This window comes from Amphiprion ocellaris, chromosome 6 (genome assembly GCF_022539595.1).
Source record: "Amphiprion ocellaris isolate individual 3 ecotype Okinawa chromosome 6, ASM2253959v1, whole genome shotgun sequence".
Lineage (NCBI taxonomy): Eukaryota > Metazoa > Chordata > Actinopteri > Pomacentridae > Amphiprion > Amphiprion ocellaris.
This window is the reverse complement of record NC_072771.1, coordinates 24,041,242-24,064,507: the sequence shown is the minus strand read 5'-3', so window position 1 is coordinate 24,064,507 and position 23,266 is coordinate 24,041,242. Positions and strand designations below refer to the sequence as shown.

General features: G+C 38.1%; 2 protein-coding genes and 1 long non-coding RNA gene across 4 annotated transcripts; 1 reads left to right on the top strand and 2 right to left on the bottom strand.

Moving 5' to 3' along the window:
- Nucleotides 1-305: 305 nt before the first annotated feature.
- Nucleotides 306-3,949, bottom strand: srrd (SRR1 domain containing). The gene is made up of 6 exons (XM_023294185.3): nt 3,660-3,949; nt 3,527-3,567; nt 3,234-3,427; nt 3,058-3,156; nt 1,466-1,617; nt 306-1,379 (listed from the first exon to the last, which is right to left on the bottom strand). Exons 1-6 carry the CDS (start codon nt 3,806-3,808, stop codon nt 1,139-1,141), a joined length of 876 nt encoding a protein of 291 aa, XP_023149953.1. The 5' UTR covers nt 3,809-3,949; the 3' UTR covers nt 306-1,138.
- An 81-nt stretch (nt 3,950-4,030) lies between these two features.
- LOC129349205 (uncharacterized) lies at nt 4,031-11,325 on the top strand. Of its 2 annotated transcripts, none has more exons than XR_008602107.1 (3): nt 4,031-4,288; nt 4,916-5,073; nt 9,887-11,325. It is a non-coding gene; the product is annotated as an uncharacterized LOC129349205 (long non-coding RNA). The 2 variants fall into 2 exon arrangements; XR_008602106.1 differs by lacking the exon at nt 9,887-11,325 and adding an exon at nt 6,011-6,514 and having other exon boundaries at nt 4,033-4,288.
- A 1,196-nt stretch (nt 11,326-12,521) lies between these two features.
- Nucleotides 12,522-18,247, bottom strand: tfip11 (tuftelin interacting protein 11). Its single transcript, XM_023294176.3, has 15 exons — nt 18,110-18,247; nt 17,033-17,240; nt 16,387-16,555; nt 16,128-16,284; nt 15,886-16,013; nt 15,602-15,763; nt 15,184-15,375; nt 14,891-15,070; nt 14,637-14,771; nt 14,420-14,523; nt 14,118-14,286; nt 13,725-13,968; nt 13,444-13,586; nt 13,168-13,333; nt 12,522-13,017 (listed from the first exon to the last, which is right to left on the bottom strand). The coding sequence occupies exons 2-15, from the start codon at nt 17,236-17,238 to the stop codon at nt 12,671-12,673; spliced, it is 2,502 nt and encodes an 833-aa protein (XP_023149944.2). The 5' UTR covers nt 17,239-17,240; nt 18,110-18,247; the 3' UTR covers nt 12,522-12,670.
- Nucleotides 18,248-23,266: the final 5,019 nt, after the last annotated feature.

Below are 23,266 nucleotides of genomic sequence, written 5' to 3'. Positions count from 1 at the left end.
ATATTCCACAGGGGGAAAAGTGTGGAGTTACAAATAAGCTTTTTTAACCCTTTGATGCACAGTGTAGGTCAGGAGATACTCATTTTCTACTGGACTTGGGTCACTTTTGACCCATGTTGCACATCGAAGGGTTAAATTGGGAAACAATCATCTTCATGGAGAACTTACTACATACGTCACCCTGATACACAGATGACTTTTTAGGGGTTTGATGCGTGACTGGAGGGGGACTTCAAATCTTTGTTTTCAGAGCTCTTAATAGAAATGTTTTCTATAGATTTATTAACGTCCGTGTACCATATAGCTCAAGCATATTTCAAGCCTCTGCAGGTTGACATTTATTTTCTACAAACTGAAAACATGTATTAAAAGAAGACAGCTGTAACTTATGCATGACTGACAGTACAGAACACTGAGAAACACAACTATGGCTGTTTAAGCACCAGACATAAAACAAATACTCAACATGTCAATCCACTTCTGTCAAAATACTTAATTGCTGCCTTACAGCTTCACTTAACCCCTTACACTCTGGAGGTCCCTGTGCCAGGTTCAGACCATGTATCTTACAAAAAGTCACAGGTTTCCAAGCATGGCAGATGAATTGAACATGCCGCCCAGTGATACCGTGATTAAAATAGATGCAGCATATGTTGTGCTTCATTTCTGTTGCAACAAATTTGGGACAGTTGCAGCTGAGAATAGGTTTAATAGCATCAATCTCACTGACACATTTTGAGACTGTTAAAAACATTTTGAATGCCAGCTTTTGCTGTTTTTTCCAATCTAATTCTGGTCTGGTTATAAGGACAAGAACACTTATAATACTTCAAAATTCTCAACATTCTTTATCTACAGAGCCCAAACTTGTTCATTTTGGCCTCAGTTTTGCAGTTGTTACTAAATTTGGGGATATTTTTTAGGTGGAAATTTAAAAAAAAAAATAGTAGAAAGCATTAATTAATACAAAATTGTCAGTATTACCTTTTCTGTCCCCATGAAGCCTTAGAGCAAACTTACCATGACATTTGCTCAGTATTTCAAGATTCAACTCAATTTAGAGCACTGCTCATTTATTTAAAAACTGGATATATCAATGGCAATAATAAAACATGTCCACTATTGTCAATTTCCTGTCTCAGCTCTGCGTTTCCTTCAGTATAATCTCCAAATCAGGGCAGTGCTGGTACTGTGGTTCACACGACTCTGTCCATGTAGACTGTGGGAGTCTGTTAAGGCTGCTGGAAGGAAAGGTGATGACCGAAGTGTCACTGAAGACGTCAATCAGACGGGACGGACAAGGGAGCCGTCTCTCCTCACACACGTCCACGGCCTTACTGATGTAGCTGTAGTCCCGCTTCAGCTCTCTCTCAATTGTCCTGTGGGTAGAACAGACAGCAAACGTCACCTCATCTCTACTCCACTTGCTTCCACATCATCTCCATCCTGTACGTCTGGTACAAACCTCTCTCTCATGCCGCTGAAGCTGTTTCCAATCATTATCACCAGCGGTAGACACTGTGCGCTCCAGTTCTTCCACAGGAGGTTGTTGTACAGGGCTTTCCCACAGTGCATCAGGTAAAAGAGTGTGGGCTTTGTTGCTAGACGCTTCCCCTCCTGTACAATAGTGAGACAATATGCAGTTTATATGCATTCATTAAACACCTTCCAGACAGCCAGTAAGTAATGAAAACCAACTCGCAGCAACCTGAAACTTACTCGAGAGTGAAATTGCGATACAAATATGCAATGTCTACCTAATCTACTCCACTAGACAACATTTTAGTCTCTACGACGTCATTTTCATACATCCTAAGGTGAAATTTTGGCCAATAATGGCTACCTGACAGAAACTGAAAAAAACTCCATCATATTAAGTCCCAAAAGTAAACAAAGAGACCCTGATTAAACAAATGACACAAAATAATTACACTTAGTCATTTATTTATTGATGTAAATGATCCAGTGCTACATATCTGTGACTCATTAAAGTCTGTGAACTTTTGCACAGTATTTGATGGCCTGGTGTCTTGTTGCATGACTCACTTTCCCTTGAGACTGAGTTCATAGACAGATGTCGTAACAGTTTCCATCAGAATTGGTTGGTATTAACCAGAATTCATTGTTCTATCCATCCAAAGCTCAAATTGTGATACAACAACCACCAAGCTTGTTTTGGTCTCATATGTCCAAAAAATATTTTTCTAACAGTCCTCTGGCTTATATTGATATTTACAAAACTGCAGACAGGCAGCAATGTTCCTCCTTGCAGCACTGCCAAGCACACCATTGTTCTTCAATCATCAACATCAACATTAGCCAGTGTAAGAAAGAGGCTTTCAGTTGCCTCGGAGTCACCACAGGTTCCTCTGTGAGCTTTTAGAATATTAAACGCCTCACTCTTGGATTGATCTTTGTTGGTCAATGGCTCGTGGTGTGGCCAACAGTGGTCTTGACATTCCTTTATTTGTACACAGTCTGTCTGAGTGCACATCTGACTGTGGATGGGTGGAGTCCAAACCCTTTAGAGATGGTTTTGTAACTTTATCCAGCCTGGTGAGCAACAATTCTTTTTCTGAGGTCTTCATAAATTTTCTTTGTTTGTGCTATAATACAAATGTGTTGTAAAGATCAGATTTTGATAAATCCCTGTTCTTTAAATAAAACAAGGAGCCTACTCACACCTGAATAAAAACACTCGACTCAAATTTCACCTTCAAATTAATTGTTAATCCTAGAGGGTCACATACTTTTGCCACTCCCAGTTATGTAATACGGGATCATTTTCCTCAATAAATAAATGATTAATTGTCAAATTGTCATATTTTGGTCTCAATCCCTTAATCTGTTCATTTTTTCCTACTTTTAAAAACTGTGTAAATATCTGATAATGTTTTGGTTATTCTAAATGGCTCACAAGCCTTTAAACACCACTGTATGGTTTGGCAGAATGTGAAATAATTGAAATGTGTTTTCATTGCCACCGGTCCGACCAGTGGTTCCCCACACCGTGCATGCAATAACAGTGGTTCCACAGGATAAAGAACAACAACTGACCTCGTTTTCTGTCAGCACAGTCAGACCCAGCTCTCTCAGGACATCCTTCTCTGCTGAGGAGAATGCAGGATCATAGACAGAGCAGTCCTTCAGGGGAATCTAAAAGGAAACGAACGGTGGGATACAGAATTCATAATGAACAGGGAGTTATGGCAGTGTTTGCTATCTCCTCCGACCTGTCCAGCATCCAGCAGCAGCAGCAACATGGCCAGCTGGTATCGAGCTGCGACACAGGACGAGAAGGAGCCGAGGCCATAACACACACACTCCAGCTGCTGACAAGATCTGTGTTCACTGGCCGTCTCCAGCTGAACCTCAGTGTCCTTGTCCTCTGTAGGCGTTGAGACGGATGCTGCCACCAACAGTTGCTCTGAGGACAAAAACCTCGACAGTCACCAAGCTGCAAACTACATAATTCCTCAACCAAGCCACATGTTTGGTGGTAACTCCACCTGTTCAACATACTCACCTTTCCACTCCTGCCAAAACTCCTCACATCTCAGCTCAGACCTACATAAGCAGGATATAAACAGGATTAGAAGACATTGTTAGGTTTGTTCACAAACTTGTGCTGAACGTGTGTATTCGCTGATGTCTCTTACACTGTGTCTCTGATCCGTTTAACAGTTTTCCCGATATCCAGCTCTTCCTGGCAGCATGTTGAAGCAGAAGACACCTGGAGAGGTTTGGATTTCTTCGCTGCACCTTTTCGTCTCCGAGCCACCTGCCACTGATCTCCGGTATTCGACATTTATGCTGACTCACCGGTGCCATGTACACATGTCATTAAACTACTTGTTTTATTGCCTAAGTTAAGTTATCATTGGAATTATTTGTGTATTTGGCGAGGCTGCAACACGTGGGACTATTTTGAATGTAACACACGTTTCCTCTTCCGGTGTTACGCAAAATATTGTACTCTAAAATATAAGTCCCAAGCACTGTTCCCTCTAAGCTGCGCGCGTGCGCAATTGCGCACTGCTGATACGGTCTCCGCGCACAGAAAATCTGCGCTGCGCACAAAAAAAAATCCAACCTAAATTGTAAATAAACACGTAACAATTCATTCTGTGCTACAGCGAGGCTAAACTAGTGGGAGCAAAGTTTCAGTGCATTCTGTTGATGTAGACGGCGTGAAAACGGAAACAAGTATGCCGGCTCACTGTGCTGCATACAATTACACACTGCGTCGTACGATTGAGACAAGGAAACTTGGAATGACTTTTCATAGGTAAGAATAATTTTTGGCTCTTTTTTCATTCAGAAATCTTGTTGAGAGCTTCCAGTCTATGAGAGCTAACTAGTTAGCCACTAGCAAAACACTAATGCGAGCTAGCAGCTTGACAACCAAATACCAGACGATTAATAGTAGCTGTAGTATAGTTGTACAAGCAGTAGTAGTAATACTAAATGTACAAGCAGCAGTAGTAGTATAAACAGCTGTTAGAGTCGCAGAAGTAGTATCAGCATTTGTAATAGTATTTACAAGTTGTAGTAGCAGTGCCAGTATCAGCAGCAGTAGTGTACCACCACTACTACTATTAGTAGTCACATTGCTATTACTACCACCAATACTACCAATAGTAGTTATAAAGCCTAACTCATGTATATCCAGATTACCATCTGTGTTCTTCCTCCAAACCCATTTTATGATTGGGATTACAGGCAGTTCTTTAGGATTGCTCTCAAATAATTGAAATGTTACTAAACAAGGTTTTACTTATCAAATTAAATAGCTCTGGTCTCCAGTATATTGGCGAATTCGGTTCTTTGTACTTAATTTATTAGCATGATTTCTTTTTAATATGTTGTGTACAGACTTAATTACTTCTCTGTCTACTTTTCTTACTCCATGTAGGTTTCCCAGAGACTATGGGTTGAGGAGGAATTGGAAGTTTGTCGGCTTAGACCTGTGTCATTCCATCAGTGTTAAACTTCCCGGCTCATCTTGGAAGAGTACGTGCCAGAAAGACCACGACCAAGCAGCCTTGAGAGCTTAGGCAGCGTCTCCCTCAGGTGGGTGTCGACGGTGTTCACAGTCAGGTCTGTGGTAATCCTGTAAAAAAAACAAAACAGAAAAAAATCTAGATTATAAATCAACATGTAACCAAAGCACTCTGTGTATAAAGCCATAGTATAGGATGTAGTTCAGAAAATGTCAAAGTATAGTATACTTTACTCAAGAATAACATAGTATGGCCTGTAGTTCATAGTACAGCATGTTGGCAAGAAAAAAAAACAAAACATAGATTATTATGTGGTTCAAAAAGCGCAAAATGATAGGATGTTGCCTAAAATTGTCATGTATGATATGTGGTTCAAAAAATGTCATAGTGCAGTATATTGTCAAAATAGTATGTAATTCAAGAAAACATCAGAGTATAATATGTCATCTAAAAAATGCCATAGAATAATAATTTCATTGTACAAGTAAAAGTATAGTAACTTTTAAAACTGTTCAAATTCTTATATGTTGCTAAAAAAACAAAAAAAACCAAAACAAAAAAGTCACAGTAATATGTCAATTAAAAAAGCCTATAGTATAGCATGTCGCCCAACAAACATCATAGTATAGCATGTCGCTCTAAAAACGTCACAGTATAGCCTTTAGTCCACAGCTGTCAGTAAGTGAGGAGAAACACAAAAAACAGTCCAAACGCTGGTTGCCAGAGGGTTAGACGAGAATTTATTTGAAAGAGTAAGTTTACAACAACACAACATGTGAGGGGGTTAAAAGCAAATGGGTGTTAGTAAAATAAAATAAATCAACAGAACTAAAACTGAACTTCATGTTGACATTGATGGGCATTCCAACCAGGAACAAAGTAAAAGATAATCAATACGAAAAAAAACTCTTCCTGTTCACCTCTTAAAACCCAAAAACACACCGCAGTAGCACCCTAAACTAAAACTACCAATGGGTTCCCTGTTTTCCTTTGTGAACAATTCAAAGGTCCCTCTCTATCTCCCCTCACATCCACCAACCACTGGAACACATCTCCAAAGTTCTGCCGGGCCAGCTCAGCTTCCCCTCAGAAGAAGTGCTGCCACCTGCCAGATGAAGGAGCCTTTTGAGAGGCAGCTGGCATCGTGATTGGACTGTACTTTGGTCTGTTTCAATCCAGCTTCAGCTCCAGAGACGGCAGGCGGGACAAGTCAACGGAGGCCGGGTGGACGAAGGCATGCAGCTGAGTACAATCCAGAAAACAACAGAGGAGGAGTGCAGCGACCCAGGGCCAGAACAAGCAGAGTAGCATCGTATGTCTCTTAGAAAACACCATAGTATAGCCTTTGGTATGAAAAAACACCATCATATACATCGTATATTGTACAAATAACAAGTCAAAGCAAAGAGACATACATTGTAGAATTGTAGTAATTGTGGGCTGACTGATTTACTGATTATCACTATTTTATTTTTTACTGATTTACGGTAATAAATAAATTTTAAAATGGCGCTACTTTGGCTCTGAACCTTTATCTACCTGTGGTCGTTCTGTCTTCTGGAGTGATTTGATTGGTTATACGTCACGAATAAAACTCCTTTAACGTAACATCTGTTAAGGTTGATAAAAGTTGACCTCCCTTCATTTCTCTGGAGCGACTCCATGGATTTTATGGATGGTGGTTACAGCTTCTAGTCGCTGTAAAAAGTCAGTCCATCCTGGCTGACTTCAACACCTCTTCATGACAGCTTGTTCTGCCTCCGACCTCGTGGAAACTCCAGAAACTCGGGAAAACCCATGGAGACTCGAAGAACTCGTCGGGCGGGGGAAGGTGTGGTGGGCGGTGGGGGGAGGTGGGGGAGTAGAGGGGGGAGGCCGCCACCCACCTCCCCGCCTACTCTCTGCCCTGACTCCACCCAGACTCCGCCTTGGCTCCACCCATGTGGTCACTTTATTAACTACGATGCCAAAGGGACGACGAAATTACTATTTTTTCATCTGATCTGTAGCTCAGTGAGTTAAGGATTTGCCTATAGAGCTGCAGGTCGCTGGTTCAAGACCAGACCCTTCTTAAATTTTATCAAAATCCTGACAAAGACAAATGCCAGTGGTAGGTCTTGAACCTACTACCTTCCACTTGGTAGTCTCTCTTCTTATCCCCCTGAGCTACTTGCTTAGATACTAATTCTTCTTTTTTTTGCGTATTTATCATCTATTTTTTTTGCCATTTTCGAGTTTTTTTTAACTTGAGTCTCGATTTGACCGTTTTTCTCAGGAGGTTGGACTTCAGCCTTTGTGCTGGAGGGTTGAACCCTCAGTTCCAAGACTTTCAAAGCCTCCACACCTCCCGAGTCCTCAGGACCTGAGCTTCCACACAGTCTGAGGGCTGAAATTTTCTAAGTCCCACAGTAGTTCTGTGTTAGATTTAACTTTCAGACAGTCCAAGGACTGATATCTTCTAAATTTCTGAGTACTTCTCTGTTAGTTTGAACCTTCAGACAGTCTGAGGACTGAAATCTTAAAAGTTTCTCAGTACTTCTCTGTTAGTTTGAACTTTGTGGTTAACAGAAGCCTTAAAACTTGTGACCATGAGTCTTGATTTCACATTTAGACCATCCATCTGAGTTCTTCTCAGACCTTCACCTGTGGGTTTTTTAGAAATCCTCAACAAACTTTGATTCTCTTCGCTGAACAGTAAAGTTTGTGGAGATCAGAAGGTAACATTAGTTTGATAAATGCCTTCAACTACTAGTAGACTTTATCTGGAAAGCAGTTTTCTGAAATGAGTTCTTAGTAAATCTATCCACAATCAAACCAAGAACATAGAAAGAGGAAATGTTTGAAGAAACAACTTGATGTTTTCATTTCAGACTAGAAAACGCTCTCTAAGACCTTTATCTGTTTTTGCTGTTTTTGATTGTTTTGTTGTCTCTTCTGTTTAATTTGATCTTCTAAAGTCTAACTGGTGATTTTTGAAATGTTTCGTCTTTAGTTTGATTCTTCTTAAACGTTTAGTTTTGCTCTTTTCTCACCTTTTATTCTTTTCTAATGTCTGATTTGATTTCCAAATGTTTTGTCTTTTTAATGTTTAATTGTTTTTTCAAATGTTTTATTGGCTTGTTTGAGTTTCTTTTTCTTTCCCAATATTTAATGTTTCCATTAAATCTTTAAGGTTTTTCTTTTTAAATGTTTTACCACCTTTTAATGTTTAATTTTCTTTTTAAATGCTTCATTGTATTTTCTGTGTAATTCCTATTTGAAGTTTTATTGTCTTAAAGATGTAATTTTCTAATTAAACATTAAATTCTTTAATTAAGTGTTTTTGTCTTTTTTCAGCTTTTTATTGGATAGGCGTAGTGAGAGACAGACAGAAAACAGGGGAGAAGAGTCGGGGGGAAGACATACAGCAAAAGGCCGTGAGCGGGAATCGAACCCAGACCGCTGCGTCAGAGACCAGCCCCTGTACATGGGTCACCCGCTTAACCCGTTGAGCTATACGGGCACCTGTGCTTTGTCTTTTTAAAGGTGTAATAATCCAATTAAATGTTTTGCGTTTTTTAAAACGTTTGACGTTCTTCTTGTTGAATTGTATCCTTTAAACGTTTAATTCTGGGAAATATTTTATCTGTACTTTTGAATATTTGTATTTTCAAAATTTTGTTTCATTTCATAACGACATGTATTGTATCTTGTCGGATGATCTCATTCAATATTTTTGTCTGTTTAATAGAGTTAAACATTAAATTACATTAAACAGACAAAATATTGAATGAGATCATCCGACAAGATACAATACATGTCGTTATGAAATGAAACAAAATTTTGAAAATACAAATATTCAAAAGTACAGATAAAATATTTCCCAGAATTAAACGTTTAAAGGATACAATTCAACAAGAAGAACGTCAAACGTTTTAAAAAACGCAAAACATTTAATTGGATTATTACACCTTTAAAAAGAAAACATTTCATGAAAAAATGTAATGTTTAATGAGAAAATTACATCTTAAAGACAATTAAACTTCAAATAGGAATTAAACAGAAAATACAATGAAGCATTTAAAAAGAAAATTAAACATTAAAAGGTGGTATATGTATATATAATTTAATTGTATTTAATGTTTAACTCAAACAAACAAAATATTGAATTAGATAATTAAACAAGATACAATACATGTAACTATGAAATTAAACAGAATTTTTCAAATACAAATATTAAAAATTACAGATAAAATATTTTCGATAATTACACATTCAAAAAATACAATTAAACAAGAATTAATTAGATTATTAAACCTTTAAAAAGACAAAACATTTAATTAAAAAATTAAATGTTTAATTAGAAAATTACATCTTAAATTTCTTAAATCTTTTTAATAAAACTTTTTAAAAGTTTTATTGTATTATTTTTTTTCCTTTGATTTAATTGCTTTTTGTTATGTAGTTCATTTCTTTAATCGTCTTTTTCTGTCAAGATTTTAACCCCAACCTTAAAAATGAAATAAACCCTTAAATCACAATGAAAATACTTCTGTTGTCACAATCATGAGTTAGTCAGTTATTCAGTTTATCAATTCAACTTTATTTGTTTAGCACCTTTTACACAGATGACAAAACCAAACAAGCAAAGAGAAAAAACTATGCTAAAACTATGATTAAAATTCAAAAACATTATTAAAAAAAAAAAAAAAAATTTAACATGGTAATATAATATGTTGTGTCCAGGGGATGGAGGGAGTTTATTGAAGTCTTCTTGGGCTCACATGGGAAATCATTTAAAATATAAACTTGATATTCAGTCTAAGGAAACTGCAGAGCGACAGAAGAACCAACAATATCTCCTGTTTTCTCCTTTAATGAGTTGACTCTTCTTGTGATTTCAGACCAAAGAACTACAGACTCTTCACAACCTGTTCAAACTCTTGGTACAGGACCTCACCACACGGGTCAAGAAGGTTTCCGTCTCAGTTCTACTCTGAAGCTCACCTTCTCCTGCTCAAACTGCTGCTAAATGTTTCTGCTGCTCTAAAGTCTGCTCTCCAGAACTTCCTAAAAACTCTCAAAGTCTCTTCTGCTGCAGGTTGCTTTGTAGAACTGTTCCAGAAAACCTCACTAAACCACATGGAGGGGCCTCAAGATAGTCGTCCGAATGAAACCGTACAAAAACCAAACTAGCACAACCCAAACGCTAAAGTTTCCTGCAGCCTACCAGAGAACCTCTGAGAACAGAGAATCAGGACAGGAACTCTTACCTTCTGGAGAACCAACATTGGTTCTCAAACAAGAATACAGAATGTGTCTGACCAAAAACCTCTAAAGACTCACTACAGCCAAGATAAAGACACAACTCAGCTGCACCAAATCCACTAATCACTGCATACATTAACACCATGTGCTAACTGTGGCTAAAGAACCACATTTACCAAGACAACTATCCAGTACAAAGCCCTAAAACACACCAAGAAACACATTAAAGTCTATTTTACTGCTGGAAGCTGCAAGCCAACGCCTAAAGAACAAACTGAAGCAACGGAGCCAAACCCGGTTCACTGGTGAGAAGCAGAGGAAATGTTTGTCTGCAGCTAAATAAAGCAGGAAGACACTGAGCTGCTCAGGTGTTCCTGATAACACTGAGCTGCTCAGGTGTTCCTGATAACACCAAGCAGCCACCTGGACAGCCAATAGGAACACAGCTTACTGGAAGTCCAGAGGGCTGGGTTAGTGAAGGAAATTTAATTTAAAGTTGAAGCAGAAAGTTAACAAAGAAGGTTGAAAACCACCTTCTGATACCTGAAATCTCTGAGTTTTCACACAAAGAACACCTGAACATGTCAAACTGGTTCCATAGTAGAACCATCAGTGTAAAAACGTCATAGTATGGTGTGTTGCTCAGAAAACATTAGGACCTGGCTGTCAGGGACAAACATGTAAGAAACATGAGAACAGAGAGAATCCAACCAGTAGGTCACAGTTTATCATCCCCCAGACATCTCCTGAAGTCCATATGGTGAGAGACATCAGTATCTGGTTGTTAATTTACCAGAGGATGCTTATAATCATGCTGATGTGGTCTGTACTCTACAGTATTTTAGTGACTCAATAAATGCCTAAGTCAACCCGCCCGGCCAGCAGGCAGATGGGTTCCCCCACATTAGAGCCGGGTTCTGCTCGAGGTTTTTTTCCCTGTTAAAAGGGTGTTTTCCTGCCACTGTCGCCTTTTGGCTTCCTCTGGGGGTCAGGCATATTGTTTCTGTAAAGCATCTCGAGACAATTTGACTGTAATTGGCGCTATATAAATAAAATTGAATTGAATTGAATTGAATTGAATTGAATTGAATTGAATTGAATTGAATTGAATTGAATTGAATTGAAATGTTTTTTTTAATGCTTTTTAGTTTTTAATAAACATTTAATAGCCTATATGTAATCAATAAATGGCCTTTGCCTATCTTAAGAAAAATTCACTCTGAACTCTGATATGTTAACAGTACTAAATAAATCAATAAATACATGCATACACACAAAAATAAGTTAATACATTAACTGTGTTAAGATTTAGATTTAAAAAAAAGTTGTTTATGTTTTTGCAGAATCCAGTATTGTTCACTGGTTGGTCATTAGATTTTGTTAGTTTGATTTCACTGTTTAAAATGATGCCACCTCTTTTCAGACAGAACCTGTGATAATAAAACAATACAAAATTTTTAGTTCCGTATTAATAAAGCACTTAAAGCTTTAAGTATGGCTAAATGCTTTTTTCAAAATTAAATATATCACTCCTTAGGTGGTAGTGGCCCCAAGTTCAGTAAAGTTGGAAAGATATTCACAGATTCGGACTTCCAGCATCAATAACTCATTAGATATAGGTTGTCAAAACATAAACGGTGCCTCTTTCCCATTGTTGCAAGGCAGACAATGTGCTACAAGCCCAGTTTTATCAAAAGTAGCTGTCTTTCAAGCTACAGGAATACCATTGGTGTCTATGGAGTGAACAGGGTCCGTCTGCAATTTGCAAAACCGCTGCAACAGTAAAGAGACAAATATTCAATAACTTCACTCTTATACATTGTAGTGTCACTAAAATCACTGCAGCCTTCAACTGGCTCCTGTTGACAAAGTGTTTTAACAGAAATGTAAATGCTGTAATTTGATTCTTTTAATGAACCATGTAACTTGAATGGATGTGATGCTGGTGTGACCACAGTGTACACGTCTGATGTTGCTCACAGTGGTCCAAGGGACGCTCAGGGAGTTTGTGTGTTTGCTCAGACTCATGAAAAATTACAGGGAACATTGGTTAAGACTAATACTAGCCGACAAGGAATATTTGTGCATTTGTAGCATATTTATGCTACAGAGAAGATTCCACTGCCTGTGTGCAGGGATGCATGCAACACCTTCTGAAAACCACCACATCACATACATCTATGCTCTTTGCTTTATACTGTAAAGGTGCTGAACTTTTGTATATGCATTTACAATTCAGCTCTTACTAAAACAGCAGCAAAGCAGGCCACATACATTCAAAAATTGTTTATTCACAGTTCTAAATTTTACAAACACATCTGCGACAAATATTCAACATACTGCGGTTACAAAAAAACAAGTATTTTCTCTATTTTGAGTCACTTTACATTTGGCAGACCATAGACTCAGTGTGTCCATGCTTACTTTGCCATATCTATCAGACTCTGCAAAGATGTGGGCACCCAAGTCTTTTCTCCTTGCACAAACACAACCCCTCTGTCTATGTAGATAATAATACGACCGAATGTGTACAGTTGTTTTCCCTCGTGCCGTTTGGCCACTAAGGGCATGAAGACAATGTTGTTCTCCTCTGCCTTTGTCTGGATTAGATCTTTAAAGTTGGTTGGCACACCAGCGCTGATGCCCCTGTGGGCCACGCTCTCAGCATCCCTGCGCTCCTGCATTGCTTCGTACTGGAAGTCCTTCCGTCTCTCTGTCTGTGTGAGATATGCAATATTCTCTCTTGCACCAGGCTGCATATATCCACCTATCGGCACAAAAAGAATAACCGTTACAGTACAGTTTGCTACAACAGAGATAAAAAGTGCTGTTATTTTGTTATCATAGTTGTAAACCAAGGCTGCTTTACAATATTCTTGTATTTCTGATAAAACCCCAGACTGTGTGTGGTACCAACCCATGCCTGAAGATACTGCACGGTTCATGATGTCCAGTGCTTCATTGAATTTCTCTTTAATGAGGGGCTGGGCCAACAAGACGTCACTAAACATGCTTTTCCAACCGAGGTACCACTTAGTGATTTCCTCATAGTTAGGACTGTTGCTCAGCCATGAACACAGGACCTACAGTCGACAAAACACATACAGAAACAAAAAGTTATGAAGATTTAGTCAAATAAAATATATACAATGAGCAATTCAGGTACTACCACTGTGTAAGTACAGTCACTGACCTGCAACCACTTTGTAAAGAAGTTTTTGTCCAGCAGGGACACAAGGCTGGAGGGGGACAACATGCCCTCCCAGTCCATCACCCAGTGAAATGGCTCCATCTGCTGCTGGTGAGGGTTGATAACCAGCTCTTCCAGACACAAAGCTGTGGAGAGAAACAGGACCCATCATGTCAAGAAAAATCAGTGGGGAGAGGTGATGGAGAAAGCTATAGAGACTGTAGTGCAGTACATTCTCATCCTGGGCATTGGTATGTATAAGACCATCACTGATAAAGACATACCTAGTTTAGGGATGATGTTTTTCACCATGAACGCCTCCCACGCGCCTGGTGTAAAAACATCTTTCCACGGCTGGAGAATGAGGCGAGCTGAGGTGTCGCTAGGATGCCAGCGCTGCAAGGCATTGGACAGTTTGCTCCTAATTGGTGGGTAAAGAGGCTCGAGACGTGTTTGGAGCAGAGGCAGCCAAGGGTGGACCCAGGAGTGGATGGGCACTGTGTCCGTTAAAGGGTTCCAGTTATCCACCTATCAAACAGGAAACAAAGTGTGATGTTTACATGTTAAGAACCATGCTATTGCTATTAAGGAAAGCATAAAGACAGCTGTTTTCCACAAGCAAGTTATGTGAAATATTCTAAAATATGAGTTTCTCTTTATCTGACTGTGTGTCTCACCTCTCGCTGTAGTCTCGGTAAGATCAGCTGTTCCAACATGTGATCCAGGATCCAGAGCGGCAAAAGAGGAGCCCACACTTCCACACAGTCCACCATTGGCCCGACCATACGAGGCTGCCAGCCCGACACACAAGTCCGCATCACTGGGATCCACACTTCCCATAACAGTCTGGAGAAACAAGGTCAGAGCATACATTTCACCAACACATGTTGTAAAAACAAGCTGTAACACCAAATCTGTAGAATTTATTTGTACGAATACATAATCACAGCTTAATGTGTGTTTGTGGGTTTAAAATGACCTGTGGTAAGGATCCATATTTGAATCTGGGCCACTGGAGTGGAGGTCTCGGGATTCTAGGATTGCTCTCCACTGACCGATGTCTTCCAGACAAGAAGAGCTGTCCTGTAATAGTCAGACAACAGTTGAGAGTAGTAATAGTAGTGACTTAATTATAAATGATTTAACACATAATGAGTATTTACGTATCTCAAACGAAAACAACTGCAAAAGCATACCTTCAGAGGGTCCCAGGAACACAGTTTCTCTTTGAGTAACGGATGAATAACAGCTACAGCCAGGTCTGCCAGTCCTATTGTCTTGTATTCTTCGTAATAATCAGTTTGTAAGGTCTCAAAGATCCGAGCACACTCCTGAACAAAGAGAAACAAAGTAAACTAATTATTCCTATGGAAAAGAAAACAGAACAGGAACCAACAAACTGAAACAGCCTGTTAACTGCAGCGAGTCTGTATGTTCAATGTATAGGCACCTGCAGGGTGGGTCCCTCCCCTGGTGCTGTCTCCCCAGAAGGAAAACGTTCCACCAATGCCAGCACAGCTTCCATTCTTTGGATGGCATCTTGCTCTGAATCCAGTCTGGTCTGCAATGCCCGTGACTCGTGGCTCAGAGACACAACTACATCTTTTTCATGCTGCAGACGCCTGGCAGACTAAAAAAGGTGGTAATAAAAACAGAAAACATGCTAGTAAGAGGTAGAAGTAACAGAATGGTACACCGAGAGCTACACAGGAACATTTGGAGTAAACTTTGGGGTCCTTGTACCTGTAATATGTCCTGTTCTGTGAGGTCTATCAGCAGCTGCAGGTTATGTTCAAGCTCAGGGAGAGCAAAGCCAGATCCCTTCTGATCCCGAGTGGACATACTTGGTGGACCTTCATCAGGAACGCTGTGCTTGTTGGACATCTGACTGTAACTGTAATATACCTTTTGCTCTCTTCCAGTCATATCAATTACCTGAACACAGTAAGAGAAATGGGCTAAATGGCTTTCAAAAACAAAAATGGCAGCTATCTACAAGCTTATATTGACACTTTCTTCTGCAGGGTCTTTTAAGTAGTGCAATGAACTTAAGTATAATTAAGTTCCTGAAGCTTATTATAACATTACAGCCATGCTATAGTTTGCTTATAACATTTCTCAGGTAGGAGCAGAGAAGCATTAATGTGAAATTCTATCATACCTTGACTTGTGCCAGCTCTCCTGCAGACGCTGCTGTACTCTGTCCGGCCACTTTGCCTTTAGCCTTCAGTTCATCTGCAGTTCTGTAGGAGTACTTTGGTTTCTTCTTTCCAGCAGACCCTGCAGGATCCTTACGCCACTGACCTAGCTCCTTCTGAAACTCCTACACAGACAGAAATAGAATATAATGTCAAAATAACAACTCAATACAATATAATTTCAACTATATAATCAACAACAACAGTAGGTGCAGATTTGAGAAAGACAACTTTGTCAACACTTTACCTTTTCCTCCTCTTCATCTGAGTCGACCACAGGAAAGTCTTGAAGACTCTGCTGGGTTCGTTCATTGCCATAAGCACCAACTGCTCCCTTTCCTTTGCGAACCTTTGCCTCAATAGGGTTTACAATACCTGCAGCAATGCAAGAATGCAATATCAGGGTACATCAGCTCTACTCTGTTGGTCCTGAAATACGTACAATCTTAAAAAACATCATAAGACCATACTATCCTCATCACTACCCACCTTGAGCATTCTTTCCCAGGCCTTTTCCTGGTTGGTAACCCATTTTCTGCAGAAGTTTCTGTCCAATTCCCTTTGTGTGTTTCTCCCAGCTACCAATGCCTTGTCCGGACTGTATGCCACCTGCAAACCTCTGCGACTGATTCCCACGGAAATTGCCCTGTCAAAACAATGCATTTTTAACATGTCATATCATTGCTCCTATTTTTTTCTATTACAGATAACAAAGAGTTAAAAAAAATGCATGCACAACAAAATTTACCATCTGTAGTTTTTTGGGTGCAGTGCCACGAGGAGGGGGAAGCGCTGCAGGGGAATCGTCATCAGAGTCATCGGAGCCTCCTTCTCCTTTTTGCTGCTGTTTCTCCTCAGCTGCAGTCTTACGCAGACCAGCACTCACAAAGTTCACTGGAGCACTGTAGTCTTTAGATCTAGCAAAAAAATTGAATAAAACGATACCAATATAATAAGTAAAGTGTTAGGATGTTTCACCTAATTGCTATAGATGCAAATCGCCATGAAAACACACAATGAAAGCTCAAAGTTCGTGCTTTCTGTTTCATAAATAGCCAATCATAATCAGATCAGTCCATTTCTATTTTTAAAAATTATGAGCATAAATAAATGTACTTGTGTGTGTTTTTCATTGCTGTGTTGACAGTAAAATTAGTATCTGTGTACCTTAAAAAATAGGTCAAAGTAGATAAATTAGAATTAAGCCTTTGTTTTCTCAAGGTATTTATTAAAAATAGGCCATTAAAATAATCAATGACCATCAACATTGAATAAAAATTTCAAAAATCATCATACATTTTTGAGCCACACCACCCAGCCCTACAGTTAACGCATTCTGCTACCGATTGTTAAAGTTAAGGTGGGGCAGCAACACAAACTAACCCATGTCTTACCTCTTGCCACCAAAGCTCGGCCTCTCATCGTCGTCTGAATCCCGGTCAGCCCAGATACCATAGGTAGCCTGCTCCTTGGTCTGTCTGTGTCTGCGGCGGTCCGGGTTGAACTCATTGGCCAAATCCCATTCTGTCACCTCGAAGCTCTCAACCTCCACACCTTCCTCCTCCTCATCTCTCCGCCCATACAGGTGGGACATGGACATCTCTGGATGTTCAGAGAAACAAAATCACAGGACGGTGAAAAGAGCACAAACACTCCAAATGATGAGCTACATTGATCTCCAAGGCAAGTGAGAGGACACAGTTTCTTGATAAAACCCAAGAGTTGTGGTCGAAAGCTCAGGAATGAAAATAGTAGTAGTTGGTTGTATCTCTTCTGTGAAAGAAATTGTAATATTTGTATTATTATCCCAAGATCTTTATCACTGATAATATCATATAAGAGGTGATGAAAAGTACAAACTTAGAGGGATGGAGAGCAGCAACAGTTACAGGAAAAATGTCAATAAAATGGATGTTGAAATTCTTCTATAGCTGTTTTGTGCAATATTCTTCTTTTTTAATGATCAAAATGTATAAAATCTGTTATGAGTGAAAAATAAACATGTTTCAAACATGAAATCATTCTTTTGTCGACAAAAATACAACACAAACAATAATACAAATTATTATTCTTAACCAAAATGACAAAAGTGGTATAAAAACACCATGATTCTTATACGGGTCATTTTTGACCCACTTATGGAAGAGTGTAGGGCCCAATCACTGGTGCATCTAAGGGTTAATGTAGTGTGTAGCTGAAGCTTCCCGAGATATGAGGTCAACAACGATGCATTATCATTTCAGAGAAAAATATACATTATACAAATATAATATAAACATAAACATCATCATCTGGCTGGTAATACCAGTGCTGCTGCATTAAAGAAATCTCTCTCTACGAAGAAAAGGTAGCGTAAGCTAATATTTACTAGCAGTAGCTAATGTTAGCGAATACTGTACCATAATTTTCGCGCTTTGTATCAGAAACTTGTGTACTGGGATATAATGAAAACGCTGCTTTCTCTAACATACCTGAAGCGTTGTTTATTGCCCTACCCGGAGATCAATTCTACATGCATTCTTCTGAGGCAGTAATGAGAAGTAATCTAGCTAACCGATTCGTTTGACATGCGAAAGACACGAGTACTTCCGGGTTATGTCGGTGTTGCGTTAAACTTTGTACTAAAAAAGAACTTGGTGCCTGTTTGCACATGTACGGGATCCTGATGCCTTAATACATGTGCATTCCCCTTTATTAAGCTTTGCTAACAGTGAAAACTATTTTACAGAGCAAAACTAATCCCGTTTTAGTCAGATTTAAGGCAATTCATAAGGCCAAAATAAATCTGATACGGAGGTTTCCCTTAAAGAAACGAAAACATTGTGATGCGAAATCACATATATATGCTGATTAAACAATATGACCGAGATATACCTTTTAATGTAACTGTATATGTACAGTCAATTATTATTCCACAGTAAATATTTAAACAAAGGCGGCTTGGGACCAATGTTCCCTCTAATTTTAGCATATCTTTGCACAAATATTCCTTGTCGGCTAGTATTAGTCTTAACCAATGTTCCCTGTAATTTTTCATGAGTCTGAGCAAACACACAAACTCCCTGAGCGTCCCTTGGACCACTGTGAGCAACATCAGACGTGTGCACTGTGGTCACACCAGCATCACATCCATTCAAGTTACATGGTTCATTAAAAGAATCAAATTACAGCATTTACATTTCTGTTAAAACACTTTGTCAACAGGAGCCAGTTGAAGGCTGCAGTGATTTTAGTGACACTACAATGTATAAGAGTGAAGTTATTGAATATTTGTCTCTCTTTACTGTTGCAGCGGTTTTGCAAATTGCAGACGGACCCTGTTCACTCCATAGACACCAATGTTATTCCTGTAGCTTGAAAGACGGCTACTTTTGATAAAACTGGGCTTGTAGCACATTGTCTGCCTTGCAACACTGGGAAAGAGGCACCGTTTATGTTTTGACAACCTATATCTGATGAGTTATTGATGCTGGAAGTCTGAATCTGTGAATATCTTTCCAACTTTACTGAACTTGGGGCCACTACCACCTAAGGAGTGATATATTTAATTTTGAAAAAAGCATTTAGCCATACTTAAAGCTTTAAGTGCTTTATTAACACGGAACTAAAAATTTTGTATTGTTTTATTATCACAGGTTCTGTCTGAAAAGAGGTGGCATCATTTTAAACAGTGAAATCAAACTAACAAAATGTAATGACCAACCAGTGAGCAATACTGGATTCTGCAAAAACATAAACAACTTTTTTAAAAATCTAAATCTTAACACAGTTAATGTATTAACTTATTTTTGTGTGTATGCATGTATTTATTGATTTATTTAGTACTGTTAACATATCAGAGTTCAGAGTGAATTTTTCTTAAGATAGGCAAAGGCCATTTATTGATTACATATAGGCTATTAAATGTTTATTAAAAACTAAAAAGCATTAAAAAAAACATTTCAATTCAATTCAATTCAATTCAATTCAATTCAATTCAATTCAATTCAATTCAATTCAATTCAATTCAATTCAATTTTATTTATATAGCGCCAATTACAGTCAAATTGTCTCGAGATGCTTTACAGAACCAATATGCCTGACCCCCAGAGGAAGCCAAAAGGCGACAGTGGCAAGGAAAACACCCTTTTAACAGGGAAAAAAACCTCGAGCAGAACCCGGCTCTAATGTGGGGGAACCCATCTGCCTGCTGGCCGGGCGGGTTGACTTAGGCATTTATTGAGTCACTAAAATACTGTAGAGTACAGACCACATCAGCATGATTATAAGCATCCTCTGGTAAATTAACAACCAGATACTGATGTCTCTCACCATATGGACTTCAGGAGATGTCTGGGGGATGATAAACTGTGACCTACTGGTTGGATTCTCTCTGTTCTCATGTTTCTTACATGTTTGTCCCTGACAGCCAGGTCCTAATGTTTTCTGAGCAACACACCATACTATGACGTTTTTACACTGATGGTTCTACTATGGAACCAGTTTGACATGTTCAGGTGTTCTTTGTGTGAAAACTCAGAGATTTCAGGTATCAGAAGGTGGTTTTCAACCTTCTTTGTTAACTTTCTGCTTCAACTTTAAATTAAATTTCCTTCACTAACCCAGCCCTCTGGACTTCCAGTAAGCTGTGTTCCTATTGGCTGTCCAGGTGGCTGCTTGGTGTTATCAGGAACACCTGAGCAGCTCAGTGTTATCAGGAACACCTGAGCAGCTCAGTGTCTTCCTGCTTTATTTAGCTGCAGACAAACATTTCCTCTGCTTCTCACCAGTGAACCGGGTTTGGCTCCGTTGCTTCAGTTTGTTCTTTAGGCGTTGGCTTGCAGCTTCCAGCAGTAAAATAGACTTTAATGTGTTTCTTGGTGTGTTTTAGGGCTTTGTACTGGATAGTTGTCTTGGTAAATGTGGTTCTTTAGCCACAGTTAGCACATGGTGTTAATGTATGCAGTGATTAGTGGATTTGGTGCAGCTGAGTTGTGTCTTTATCTTGGCTGTAGTGAGTCTTTAGAGGTTTTTGGTCAGACACATTCTGTATTCTTGTTTGAGAACCAATGTTGGTTCTCCAGAAGGTAAGAGTTCCTGTCCTGATTCTCTGTTCTCAGAGGTTCTCTGGTAGGCTGCAGGAAACTTTAGCGTTTGGGTTGTGCTAGTTTGGTTTTTGTACGGTTTCATTTGGACGACTATCTTGAGGCCCCTCCATGTGGTTTAGTGAGGTTTTCTGGAACAGTTCTACAAAGCAACCTGCAGCAGAAGAGACTGAGAGTTTTTAGGAAGTTCTGGAGAGCAGACTTTAGAGCAGCAGAAACATTTAGCAGCAGTTTGAGCAGGAGAAGGTGAGCTTCAGAGTAGAACTGAGACGGAAACCTTCTTGACCCGTGTGGTGAGGTCCTGTACCAAGAGTTTGAACAGGTTGTGAAGAGTCTGTAGTTCTTTGGTCTGAAATCACAAGAAGAGTCAACTCATTAAAGGAGAAAACAGGAGATATTGTTGGTTCTTCTGTCGCTCTGCAGTTTCCTTAGACTGAATATCAAGTTTATATTTTAAATGATTTCCCATGTGAGCCCAAGAAGACTTCAATAAACTCCCTCCATCCCCTGGACACAACATATTATATTACCATGTTAAATTTTTTTTTTTTTTTTTTAATAATGTTTTTGAATTTTAATCATAGTTTTAGCATAGTTTTTTCTCTTTGCTTGTTTGGTTTTGTCATCTGTGTAAAAGGTGCTAAACAAATAAAGTTGAATTGATAAACTGAATAACTGACTAACTCATGATTGTGACAACAGAAGTATTTTCATTGTGATTTAAGGGTTTATTTCATTTTTAAGGTTGGGGTTAAAATCTTGACAGAAAAAGACGATTAAAGAAATGAACTACATAACAAAAAGCAATTAAATCAAAGGAAAAAAAATAATACAATAAAACTTTTAAAAAGTTTTATTAAAAAGATTTAAGAAATTTAAGATGTAATTTTCTAATTAAACATTTAATTTTTTAATTAAATGTTTTGTCTTTTTAAAGGTTTAATAATCTAATTAATTCTTGTTTAATTGTATTTTTTGAATGTGTAATTATCGAAAATATTTTATCTGTAATTTTTAATATTTGTATTTGAAAAATTCTGTTTAATTTCATAGTTACATGTATTGTATCTTGTTTAATTATCTAATTCAATATTTTGTTTGTTTGAGTTAAACATTAAATACAATTAAATTATATATACATATACCACCTTTTAATGTTTAATTTTCTTTTTAAATGCTTCATTGTATTTTCTGTTTAATTCCTATTTGAAGTTTAATTGTCTTTAAGATGTAATTTTCTCATTAAACATTACATTTTTTCATGAAATGTTTTCTTTTTAAAGGTGTAATAATCCAATTAAATGTTTTGCGTTTTTTAAAACGTTTGACGTTCTTCTTGTTGAATTGTATCCTTTAAACGTTTAATTCTGGGAAATATTTTATCTGTACTTTTGAATATTTGTATTTTCAAAATTTTGTTTCATTTCATAACGACATGTATTGTATCTTGTCGGATGATCTCATTCAATATTTTGTCTGTTTAATGTAATTTAATGTTTAACTCTATTAAACAGACAAAAATATTGAATGAGATCATCCGACAAGATACAATACATGTCGTTATGAAATGAAACAAAATTTTGAAAATACAAATATTCAAAAGTACAGATAAAATATTTCCCAGAATTAAACGTTTAAAGGATACAATTCAACAAGAAGAACGTCAAACGTTTTAAAAAACGCAAAACATTTAATTGGATTATTACACCTTTAAAAAGACAAAGCACAGGTGCCCGTATAGCTCAACGGGTTAAGCGGGTGACCCATGTACAGGGGCTGGTCTCTGACGCAGCGGTCTGGGTTCGATTCCCGCTCACGGCCTTTTGCTGTATGTCTTCCCCCCGACTCTTCTCCCCTGTTTTCTGTCTGTCTCTCACTACGCCTATCCAATAAAAAGCTGAAAAAAGACAAAAACACTTAATTAAAGAATTTAATGTTTAATTAGAAAATTACATCTTTAAGACAATAAAACTTCAAATAGGAATTACACAGAAAATACAATGAAGCATTTAAAAAGAAAATTAAACATTAAAAGGTGGTAAAACATTTAAAAAGAAAAACCTTAAAGATTTAATGGAAACATTAAATATTGGGAAAGAAAAAGAAACTCAAACAAGCCAATAAAACATTTGAAAAAACAATTAAACATTAAAAAGACAAAACATTTGGAAATCAAATCAGACATTAGAAAAGAATAAAAGGTGAGAAAAGAGCAAAACTAAACGTTTAAGAAGAATCAAACTAAAGACGAAACATTTCAAAAATCACCAGTTAGACTTTAGAAGATCAAATTAAACAGAAGAGACAACAAAACAATCAAAAACAGCAAAAACAGATAAAGGTCTTAGAGAGCGTTTTCTAGTCTGAAATGAAAACATCAAGTTGTTTCTTCAAACATTTCCTCTTTCTATGTTCTTGGTTTGATTGTGGATAGATTTACTAAGAACTCATTTCAGAAAACTGCTTTCCAGATAAAGTCTACTAGTAGTTGAAGGCATTTATCAAACTAATGTTACCTTCTGATCTCCACAAACTTTACTGTTC

Bases quoted from the DNA above. Each gene is read 5' to 3' on its own strand.
- srrd (XM_023294185.3), bottom strand. From the start codon at position 3,808: ATGTCGAATACCGGAGATCAGTGGCAGGTGGCTCGGAGACGAAAAGGT. The intron at 3,568-3,659 runs GTAAGAGACATC...CTGCTTATGTAG, and splicing joins AAACGGATCAGAGACACAGT to GTCTGAGCTGAGATGTGAGG. The intron at 1,380-1,465 runs GTTTGTACCAGA...TTCTACCCACAG, and splicing joins TTCAGCGGCATGAGAGAGAG to GACAATTGAGAGAGAGCTGA.
- tfip11 (XM_023294176.3), bottom strand. From the start codon at position 17,238: ATGTCCATGTCCCACCTGTATGGGCGGAGAGATGAGGAGGAGGAAGGT. The intron at 15,376-15,601 runs GTATGATAGAAT...TACTGTGTTCAG, and splicing joins GAGAGCTGGCACAAGTCAAG to GTAATTGATATGACTGGAAG. The intron at 13,018-13,167 runs GTTGGTACCACA...TTGTGCCGATAG, and splicing joins TGCAGTATCTTCAGGCATGG to GTGGATATATGCAGCCTGGT.